Below are 12,255 nucleotides of genomic sequence, written 5' to 3' on the forward strand. Positions count from 1 at the left end.
TGTCGTACTTTAAAAACATATTTTTTTTAACTTTTACGTAAAACAGGTTTCACACCTACGCTTCCACTTGTTTATCTGTTAGATAGTTGCTACTTCGTTTGCTTTAATATACACACTATCCTATTCTTTAAAAATAAAACTGACTTCTAAATGCCCTAAAAAACACAAAATAACATTTTTATTGACATTGGTCATTAATTCAGATAAATAACTTTGAAGCTGAAGCTGCGCCGCATCACTACTCCTCAATCATTGAATTTTGTACCTCACGTTTTAAAGAGGTTAATATGTTTCACATCTCTATTGGTCCAGGAATCTAATTAAAATAATTGTTCATAAAAAAATTCTTCTGTTGCGTATGAATGTTGTTTTAAATTTAAATTAAGAAATAATGAGAAAGCATTTCGATGAAGTCTTCTAACATTGCTAGCTTAATAATGTTGAGTGAAAAGACAAACAGTGTACATACACGTTAACGAGAGAGTAAATCATTGTAATTGTGTAAGGAGCCTATTATTAGCTAAGATATTTATTAAACTTGGTAATCATATTATCACCTTGTCTGTAATATTGTTTTGGGCCCTGTTTTTTTATTAAAAAAGGACTTTTTTACATTTCAAAACTAGAACATATATCAATATTATTTCTCTACGCAAAACTGTAATAATTTTTTATTACTTAGTTTGGAAGAAGTTAAATAATAATTGTAAGACGTCGATAAAAATGGTTGCCGAAATTCACAACTTCAAAATTACTTTGTAATCGTATACAAAGTAGTGCAAGTAGCACTGTACTTGAAACGACATTTTGCTAATAACACGACTCTACAAAAAAATTGTTCTTTGTCCTAAGAGTAATTTGATGAATTTTCTGTTACTTAAAGGAAAATAAATAATAATTATGTGGTATAAAATTTGTTTTCGTCATAGTTATAGAAAAAATGAAACTTTTTTTACGTTCACATGTCACTAGATGGCACTAGAGCTTTAAATTACGATTAATGTCATAGTCAAAAAATGAATAAAGTTAAAATATAAACTTATCCTATTGGCATGAAATGTCATTTTTTTTGTCAATTACACATATCCATAATTTGGTTGATGAAAAACAGTGTTGCCATGACAGTGACGGATACATAATTCGCGTGACCCGTGGGCGCTAGTTGCCTGTAATTACATGAGGCAATCGCCCAATCTCCAAAACTGTAATTATCTGGCAACATTGTCAGGTCGTGAAAACGTGTTATGAGTGTCAGATGTCCGTTTAGTGTAAAGGTATGGAAATACCATTGATTGTCGATGAGAATTTATCTCGTGCTTACTTAATAGGGAAACCATTGAATGGAATGCAATTTTAGTAATTTAGATATTAAGGTGTAAGGAATAAAGCAGTGGTGGCATACAGCCCAACGTAACAAAAATCTTATGAGAGTAAGAAGAGCACTGTGACTACTGGACCTCAACTATGAGGATACAGAGAAACTGCTGACCATATTTAAATAGTCTATGTACTAAGTTTTTTTTGATAAAATAAATAAATTAAAAAAAATATAATTATGGTATAGTATAACTTACCTCATACGCTTCGTATATAAATAATTAAACAAAAGTATGATTTATAAAATACTGAAACAGAAAAGAAATCTGTCTGATTTACATTGTTTTTGATTTCTTAAATTATTTTTACACTTTTATGAAAAAAGAGAAGAACAATTTACTAACATGAGAAGCGATAACTATTATCAAGGATACCTTTAAGTACCTTATAAAATACATTAGCAAGAAACAGTACAACAGCAAATAAGAAACAACCTTACAAAATATTTAAAGATATTAAGGTGGAGACTTGAAGGTATTGCAAAATTTCGAGTTTTGTCTAAGCGCGTCGATAAGTGCCAACGACGAAACTGCTATTTGGTTATTTATTTATTGTATAACAGTTCTTAATATAAAGGAAGTTGATGTGGTGGAAACACAAACTGGGCACAGTTTTTCTATCCACAAGGACGTCGAACATAATTAAATCATTAACACACATATATATATATACTAAGGCCAGTGACATATAAACTGTAAATTTATAACAATCAAACCATTCAAACGATTTAAAATTGCACGTAAAACGTCATAAACAAATCTAAACACTGACGCGCCATAGATAGCCGATGCAAGAAACCTGTTCTTGTCGAGAATTCTCATTCACATACAGGATGAGTTCCTATATTCGAATATTTTTTTTAAATGACGTATATAGCATAATTTATAATTGTTTGACTTATGTAGTATTTTTTTAATTTAAATTTAATATTGTTTCTTGTTATATTAGTAAGAAGTGTAGCTTGTATCGAGTTAAGTATAAGAATCGAAACTTAACTAATAATTATTATATAAGTGCATTAATATTGTTTTATATTGGGAAAGATCCAAAATTGAGATTTTGTTAACTACGCAAGAGCCGCAGTCCAAATATTAGACAATTAAAACGTTTGACGAAATATCAGCTTACACATTGCAAAAAAGTAAAAGTAACAAAGGGATATTACATAAGTCAAACGTGAGTTCAAATTTTACGGTAGCCAATTGTTGACAGCGAAAGTTTCGAAAGCGATATAGATTTTATCGATGCATAAACTATCATTAAAGTGTCAACGATGTCAACTTACGCGCGTGACCCTTCAATCTGATAGAGTGGCTGACATAATACTGCAACTGTGGTTAATTTGGCGGGAAAAATATTTGGAAACTTTGGCTAATTGAACGATTTAAGTAATAACGTTTAAAAGGTCTCGCTAACTTCGCGGTTAAATTTCGATATAACATATAAGTATGTCGTTCTATAATATAATTGTTTCGGCCACACAAGTTTGATTTATTTTAAACAGGCACACTAACGAATGACATACTTACATCATGTGCATTAATATGCACAACATTTAACGGAAAACATTAAAATTATAAAAGAGAAAAGAAATAATACAATAAACTAGCTTGAGAATTACAAATACTAAATCAAATATGCAATTTAAAAATTTAATATAGTAACTTTGCAATTGTTCTTGGTAACGGAATAATGACTGCAGCATCTTACGCCTTTCGACGTGGAGACTATCAAAAGATGGGTCAGCCTCGCATGTCCTCAAAACGTTGTTTACTGCAGATAAAGATCTGTTCAGAGGAGTATAACTAGTAGATTATCTAGTTGTCAATAAGCTAATAGATTACGCCATTCCTACTAAGTGTACTAAGTGTAACGTCGTATTCTTATTAACATAAAAAATTAGATTAACACGTTAATCTTATCACATGTATATTTAAGTAGGTATACTTTATAAACGTATGTATGCATGTTGTGTTAGTTTTTAAGGTGTACTTTTTTACTTTAACGTTTTTTTGTGAGCCAGAATTTAACTCAGTTAGCCCTCGAATAGATACATAATTTACAAAACTATATTACAGTTAGATATTTTACGCAAGGCATAAATCAATTAATTAAGCCACAAAAATACTTTCTTCAATATTATGTAGTTTGATTTTCGTTAGTTCTAAACATAGCTGTATTTAATAAACATCTCGTTACGATATGGAGCCGTTCAAGTATTTCGTAAGCAGATTTACTGCAATTTATCCAAAAGTTTGGTTATTTGTGAGAACTTATTTAATAGAGAGTAGTTAAAAAAATGCAGTTACATACCCTTGACGGTTTTAACGTGACGTGTGTATGGTACTCTTACATAGGATCTCCTAACGAAGCCGAGGCCAATAAAAGCATAACGAGACGACCAGTTAGTAAAATTATGTTATCTATTGCAGTGTTAGTACAGTGGTTTATCGTATCGTTAAGTATTTCTATGTACACCATAAACGCTTGCTCGTACGGTGAAGAAAAACATCGCAAAGAAACCTGCATGTCTTAGTAAAATAGACGTTTGTCTCATGTGAAGACTGATTACCTACTTGCCTTAAAAAAATATTTATGAATTAGACGTATATATATATCGGCTATGTCCCATTGTACAGTAACGGGTATACAAATATTTTACTCTAGTACTGTATACTCTTTCATAATACGTGCACGCTTTAAAATATTATAGTTTATTCAATGAAGCACTCTTTACATTACATAGTAATCATATCTTTCATTGGTCGACAATTATGTTCCTACTAACTAGAGGACCCGACAGACGTTGTCCTGTCTTAAATATGAATATTAATTTCGAATTGTTATAATAACTAAATACAATTTAAAATATTACAGAAACAAAGTGTTTATTATTCTAACGCTTTATGATAAACAACATTCTTTGTTTGTTTTTCTGGTATTCCGACACGGGAATAGGTGACTACTGGCCATGTGAAAAACATGGATTTTCAAGATTAATGCCACAAACAATTAGCGACTGTAATTGTTTCATATGTATTTTATCAATATACTAACTCCGATCGAAGCATTTGTTTTAAACGATATTCATTTTTCTTACATCCTCTGACGATATTTACAGCACGCATGCTGTCAATGTTATGTCAAACGCCATAAGGTTACATCAAAAAAGTTTGAATTGTAATAAATAACAAATGTATTCATAAATTATCTAATGTTTCGCGCAATTTTTTCTTTTTTTTTCTTTCATGAGAACCTTCTCCGACAATAACAAACACAACAAAAAAACAATTAGCAAAGTTAGACCAGCCGTTCACGCGTGATGTCATGACCAAAGGAAATAGGGATTCATTTTTATATATATATATAGATAAAAGCAGATTGCAAAGTTAACCCTTAAAATTAAATGTCACTGAATCAATGCAATTAATTCGCATGCAGTCGCTTCACGTTTTTAATCAATTTTTAATTAACCTGCTAACGATTGGTCTTTGTCTGAAAAATATTTTATTTAGTATCGTGTTTTGCTGCAGCGATAACTAATAAATAAAATATGCTCAAACACCGATTATCATTGTATTAGTCTCGGCACGTAACTTGGCCACATTGTGCGTGGTAGGGCAAAGTTCGCGCTTTTACTTTTGCTTGTCAAAAACCTAGAAACGACTTTTGCATATCTAAAACATTACTTGACGGTGTTAATTATTATGAGTAATAAAAGCAGTAATTGTATTAAATGATTTTATGTTTGTTACAGAGACGGGGAGCGCGGAGAAGAGCAATGGTATGAAGGAACCGGGATCACCTGAGGAATTGGTGTGTATTAACTATAACATTTGTTATTTCTAGAATATCTCTAATTTTGTCTCAAGTCTCAAGCTCTCTTCGAGGCCGTATTAAATTATTCTTGAGCGGGTTGAATAGACAAGTAAATTGAATAAGTCAATAGAAGGAAACGACAATAAGCGTTAATTCAATCCTATCATTTCCTTATTATTTTGTTACGTTACAATTAATTTATTACTTTTATGTAAAATGTATCACGTTTTGTAACTTTACAATAAAACAATTCACGTAGACCAAATAAATGTAGCGTAAAAATTGCAGATTTTTTATCAATTTGTTCCGAGTTCATCTATGTGTGTCAGAAAATTGTCGATCAAAGGTGAAAATATGTCGCATTTTCTCCCTAACGTTTAGGGAAGGTAAGCCAATATATGACTCGTGATTTATCTTAAAGATCCATTTAAAGTGAAATATATGGCCCAATCATGATAGCCTATGCGACAATTGAAAGGAATTGAATTCGAATGCAATGGTTAGATTTTAATAAATAAGCTTTTAATTCTGCATAACTAATGTGTACATTAGTATTAGTGATCAAATCGTAAAATTTCATTAGGGACGTATAGTGCTTCTAATGGATTCCCCATTACAGTTTTGAGTATTGAGTCAGTTTTATTTGACGTATTTTGGTGGCACAATGACAAATTTGTTCGAATCCAGAATCTAATAACAGAACTAATAATTTTATGACTTGGCTACATATACGTACATTTGTTTCGTTTGTTCAACCGTCTCAAACAGGTTCTCGGTTTCTGAATGACTGTCGATGTCGATTAACTTAATACTCTCAGATATTAGGAGAAAATTCTTTAAATTTTATTAAGTTTATGAAGTCATGTAGAGGCAAGATAAGGATTTTATTTAAAAAGGCCACGCAAGTCACTCAAGCATTCCCTTAATGACCGCGACTGCTGTAAAACAATTGAAACCTTGAGTAATAAATGCGCGATTGAATCGATAAATATTTCATTGAAACACAATCTATATGTGCAAAACTGATCGTAAGTTTGGTTTAATTAGTACAATTCAAGTCACCTATTTTAATCTCTTTGGCTGTATTGGTTAAAATATAAATGCTATATGTTGTATTTGCGGTTAGCTGTACCGTAATTCGAAATATGCGTACAATCCCCAACGTGACCGATGTATTCACATCGGCGGTCTCTTTAACTATTTCAAATTCATAATTAATTCCAATTACCGCATAACCATAGTTAGTGATGAATTGTTAATAGTTTGCTGTTACAGATCAAAATATAACTGAATTATATCACTCCTCCTTCACTGTGCAAAGTATCCTACTATGGAATTCCTTATTTTTTCTTTGGATTTTATTTTATTTAATTTAATTTTAGTTATAGTTACGTGTTATTTTGAGTTTTTTTTTTTTGTAAATTAATTATGCACTTCTTGTACTAGGGTTGCCTGGAAGAAATAGCTTGTTAGCGATAAGGCCGCCTGTTGCCTAATAACTTATGTAACCTACTTACCTTTTGTTTTTATTTATTTGTATAATTATGTATATTATGGTAACGAAGTATAAATAAATAAATATATCTAAAAGCTATTGATTACTCATGCAATTGTGTAATTAATTAGTTAATATTGTATAGTCGCGTTCTTCATTTCGTATTTTAATTTCTTACATTTTCGTCTAGGAGCTTTAGCGCCTGTGTAAAACTTAAAGCTTTATAACTGTAAGGCTACCTGTAGGTAACCCAGAAGGTTGATTCCTCATGATATTAAGGCCCTCACGGGCATATCTTTTATAGTAATTAGACCCTTATCATAAACAATAAGTAAAATCGAATAGTTAACATAAAGTTTTGTAAGCATCTTGTTCGTATTTAGAATTAAACGAATAGATATCGAGAAAAATGTAGGCGAATTCTAAGTATTTCAAGTTGTCAAAAACTGGCAAATCATAACGTACACAAATGCTACGCAAAACTATTGTACAGCTTGTGTAAATAAGGTACATATATTGTAGTTATGTAAAAAAAATCGTTCATGTCACTGTCACTAGTGAACGCGTATTGACAATTTTGATTGATTGTGCCATCTGCTGTTAAATTCAAATTTTATAACGTCAATTTCAGAGTTAATCCGCTATCACTTAGTCAGGTCAGTACAATGACCTAGATTAGATAGACAAATCGTTATCTATTTGTTATTAATTATTTCTATCTATTATTTGCTCGAGAATTTGCTTTTCATGAGAATAAAAACGTGTTTAGTATACTGCTCTGATTCGGGTTTTTCATTTAGTTATTATACAGTCAGTATGATCACACTAAATCCTAAAGCTTAATGCAATGGATAATATCTAATACAAATCCCTTTGGTATATCAGAAAGTAAAGAGGATTTCCATCAAAGCAGTGATAATATTCATGCTCCGACTTTCAGTAATCTCTGGAGCCGTGTATTTTTATTCTTTTCATAAATTTCTAATAAAGACTGGCCGGCAATGCTATGTATTTTTAATTTATATTCAAACGGGAAGTACAAAGAAAAATATTAGTTATGAACTGATGTTGATTATATTCACCGACGCTAGATAGGAATACAAGATTACACTTTGCTCTATATAGTACTCAACATCTTCAATACTTATAAATAATACTCCGCATATTCATTTTTGTATTAATTTAATTTCAGCAGTGCCCCAATTTTAAACAATTATTTCAAATACCAAATTCCGTATTTAAAAACAAAAATTATGACCTATATATCGAAAAACGAATATCGTTTCATGATCGACCTCGTTAATTAAAGGTAAACGGAAAAACGATTTTCACAGAACCATCGTAGTTTCCAACAAACGTATTATGAGTATTTGCATTCAAACTTTAAGGGCTTTGAATAGCTTGAAATAGGGCAATGAAATGGAGTTGCACTTAACTATTCGATGTGGGAAGTGCGAAAACTATGCCAATAATAAACCCGCTATAATGTGGAGCCGTGTAAGCGCAGTGGCTGCGAGCCAGTTAATTATATCATCATTACTTTTGTTTAGATTATTACGTGCAGATGAGTTTAATCATCGGACGTCAAGGTGGAATACGAAATTCCATTCGTATCATCTCGGCATCCGTTGTTCCGTAACTGAACGTTATTTAAGCCAGTTTTTGTCGCACACCATCAATATATAAAATCCCCCTAAAGAATTTCCGAACCAATTCGACTTCCTTCAAGAGACCTTCAAGAGAGCGTACCAATTCTTAAAATGATGGCAACGTAATCGCGAGCCCTCTGTCATTGAGTCCATGTCCATGGCCGCGGCGCTATAATGCCACTTAACATCAAATAACAATATTATTATTAAACGTTGGTTTTGTTATGATCAACTGAAGATTAATTATTGGTTTTTCTGATGGTTTCATAAATAAATGTTTAACTGCTGAACGAACTTCTTTAACATTTTGTAATTTTTTCATATAATTGCTGTTTTACCAATGCAATTTTGAATGAGAACTTTTAACCAATCTGTGTCAAGTACATAAGTAGTGCCTACCATAATCTGCCCAATCACTACTGTAATTGTACTTTCTATATCTTCTAATAATCTAATTAATTCATGCAAAACTTCTTTAATACACGAGTTAGTATAGAGTAAATTTTGTAAACAAACTGGCTGGATATTGCAAATATCAACTTTATGCCAATACATGGCGTTATTAGGGCAACATTCCGCTGTTATCTAGGATTAAAAAAAGGAACATTTCGATAGTCTGGTCATAATAAAATTCCACGATAGCTGAAAAGAACTCGAGTCGAGTTATTTAAATATTTCGTGTAACGAAGTTTGAACGATATACATGTATATAATAATATCAACGAATGTGAAAACTGACTTTAATTTAAAAATAACTTCATAAAACAAACATACGTAAATAACGCTGCCATTTCATTTTGCAGGGAATGTATCTTCATTAGGGAAATAGTAGTTTAAACGAAGCATTTTTGCTGTAATTACAGAGAATTCTTTCAGCGTAGGCGACATACTCTGGTTCTTTTTGTTTTAATTTAGCTTTACATAATGAGCAGTGTTGACCTAGTCGCTTTAGCGTGCGACTCTCATCCCTGAGGTCATAGGTTCGATCCCCAGATATGCACCAATTACTCTATGTGCGAATTTAACATCGAATTTAACATGCGCTCGAACGGCAAAGGAAAACATCGTGATGAAACTGACACGTCATAGACTGAAAAAGTCGGCTTGTGTGACGCACAGAAGGCTGATCCAACTACTTGCTTATTAGCTTGAAAAAATGCTCATGAAACAGATTCGAAGTTGTTGAGAAATGAAGATTCCTGCTCTGTCGCATATATATAAAACAAGACCTGAAGCTCAGTGCTTATCATCGATATACAGGATAAGCCCGAAATCAATCTTTAAAGTTAAAGAGAGTGAATCGATCAAAACACACGCGATACGTAGGTTAAAAGCACAGAAATATCCACCGATTAAAAGTTTTTCACGATTGAAGAATAACTACAATAAGCAAAATGATTAAGTGTACGCTCTAAAGAAGCTCAAGTAGTCGGAAAGGTACATCGTCGTCGTCAATATTTTTTTTTGTTTTTTGCTGAGACTAAGACATATGGAGGTATAAATTTTAATAATATTACATTACTTCATTTAAAAAAATGAATTTTCATTTGTAACAAAACTTATGGCTGGACTAATTATATGTACACGATTTTACGCGCTTTAATATTTTGCCAACAAAATGATAAATGCCTCATACATTTATTTATGACAGAATTGTCGTATCGTGTAAAATGTCAATTCCAATAATGACCAGTGTTCGAAAATCAGGCACTTTCAACTGTCTTGAAGTTTTACAAGACAGTTATTAGGTATTAGTATTTAGGAGTTATGATGTGACCTACATCATAACTCCTAAATAAAATGTTTTGTACAAGGGAATGGATGGATATGCTTCGTTTATTGATTGCCTTTTACAACCGATTTCTTTTAGAAGTTAAACTTCTTTATTATAGAATTAATGAAATTCTGTAATAATCTAAGTAGTTATAAGGTAAAATTAAATAATTGTATTATTCGTATTCATGTCTATGATAATAAAAGCCTTTTGTTAAACTTTAACTTAATTTAACCAATTTCTGTAAAGTTGCATATAGTAGATCATTTTTCGAAAAATACGGTCATAAAGAGATTGAGAGACTCACGCACACATTTTTTTTTAACTTAGGGGCCTTTAAGGAAAGAACCTATTATAAAAGTTCCGTAGTACACCACGGTGTTGCAGGTGTCTATAGGCGTTTATCAGTTTTTAATATAAAGTGACCAGACTGAAAACAAGTGTAATAATCACATTTTATAGAATACATATGTTCTATTTGTGGTGCATTAGTAGATCTGGGAACATTATTTAAAAAAAAAATTATTGGTAATAGATTTAGGGATCCCTAATTCAGCGATATCTAGTGGTAAATATTTATATTACCCTTGTCTCAAGGGGTAATGGAGGCCGATTCATCATTCTTAGGAAAAACGAAAAGCGATACAAAAGGTTTCGCGTTGACAGATTTTCTCCTGATGAATGGTTGACCATCAATCGCAGATCACTCGAAGACCTTATAAATATGTACAGTAGAGTACAATAATAACGGGTATTATTACTCTTAATGATTTAGAGATTTTTTTGTTTTATGCTGGAATCACGGTCAAATTTTATACGGCATTGTATATACGAGTATGTTGGATTATGAATAAGTTACTTACTTGTGCCTGAAAAACCTATTTTTGATGTTTTATTAACTAACATTCGCCTGTTTTTCGCAGAACAAAGTAATTTTAATGTTAATTAATTAGCGTACATACGTATAAAATGTTTTATCTTAACAAACGAGTCTTTACATTCAACTTGGATCCGCAAAACTGTAGTATATACAGCAATTTCATACCTTGTTTTATTATACTGTATATAAATGGAATCAGTTTAGGCTAAGTATCCTACTTGTTAGATTGATGATCCGACGACAATTTTATTGAATGACTGACGATTCGTGTCTGGTCATTTGTAATTCTATTTTCGAAGCAAAGACGTGTAAGAAGTATGATGTGTGTAATCCGTCATTGATATGTCAAACTTTGAATTCCTATAGGAATTTTCTTTGTAAAGTTTTTTGGACTGAGATTTTTTATATATATGAAGTATATTGGTCAAACGTTTATTTATCGAGGACATCATTTGTTTATCGCAAACAGTGCACTTATTTCGTAACTTCCAATATACGTTTTTGTACTGCGCGATCCTTACATCAGCACTACGGATTAATATCCATCAGTAACCGGAGAACATCGAAATTGCATACAAAAATGTTGAGATCGGTATCGCTGTCGCTATTGGAAGTTACAGAGTACCGGCGCAGTTCAGTTTTTTTGTTGAGGTATTGAATTACAAATTATACAAAACGTTAAATTCAGCGTAGGGACTCAAGCCCATATATACAAAGATGTTCCGATTTGTATTTACTTGAAAGACCGGCAACGCAATTACGAGCCTTCTGGCAATGTGAGTGTCCATGGGCGGCGGTGTCACTTAACATCAGGTGAGCCTCCTGCCCGTTTACCTCCTTTTACATAAAAAAATGTGTGCGTGTACTTAGTGTACACACGTAAGAAGTGAAACTTCGTTATGACCTTATTTTTCGAAAAATGATACGCAACTTTGCAGAAATTGGTTAAATAAAATTTAACAAAAGGCTTTTATTATCATAGACATGAATACAATTATTTAATCTTACCTTATTAATACTAAGATTATTACAGAATTTCATTAATTGTAATAGTATTATTATTATCATTGTTATCGTTATTTTATATTTTTTTGTAATTAATGGCTTCGAATCAACCGTGGTAGAGACAACAAAAATGTGACGCGTAACCGAAAAATGTGACGGTATTTTATTTTTCCAACGCCGATAAAGAAGAGTCACTTAAAAAAAATCCTGTTCTGTAAGTAGACAGTGTTGGCCTAGTCTTTTCACCGTGCGACTC

At 31.8% G+C, this 12,255-nt stretch overlaps 1 protein-coding gene across 3 annotated transcripts in view; it reads left to right on the forward strand.

Moving 5' to 3' along the window:
• The window catches only part of LOC123708795 (apoptosis-stimulating of p53 protein 1), a 175,796-nt gene that overhangs the window by 80,914 nt on the left and 82,627 nt on the right, over positions 1–12,255 (forward strand). For all 3 annotated transcript variants that reach the window (XM_045659717.1, XM_045659741.1, XM_045659732.1), the window contains one exon: positions 5,135–5,193. In XM_045659717.1, coding sequence (XP_045515673.1) covers positions 5,135–5,193 — 59 coding nt within the window. The remainder of the gene's footprint in view (positions 1–5,134; positions 5,194–12,255) is intronic.

This window comes from Pieris brassicae, chromosome 1 (genome assembly GCF_905147105.1).
Source record: "Pieris brassicae chromosome 1, ilPieBrab1.1, whole genome shotgun sequence".
Classification (NCBI taxonomy): Eukaryota; Metazoa; Arthropoda; class Insecta; order Lepidoptera; family Pieridae; genus Pieris; species Pieris brassicae.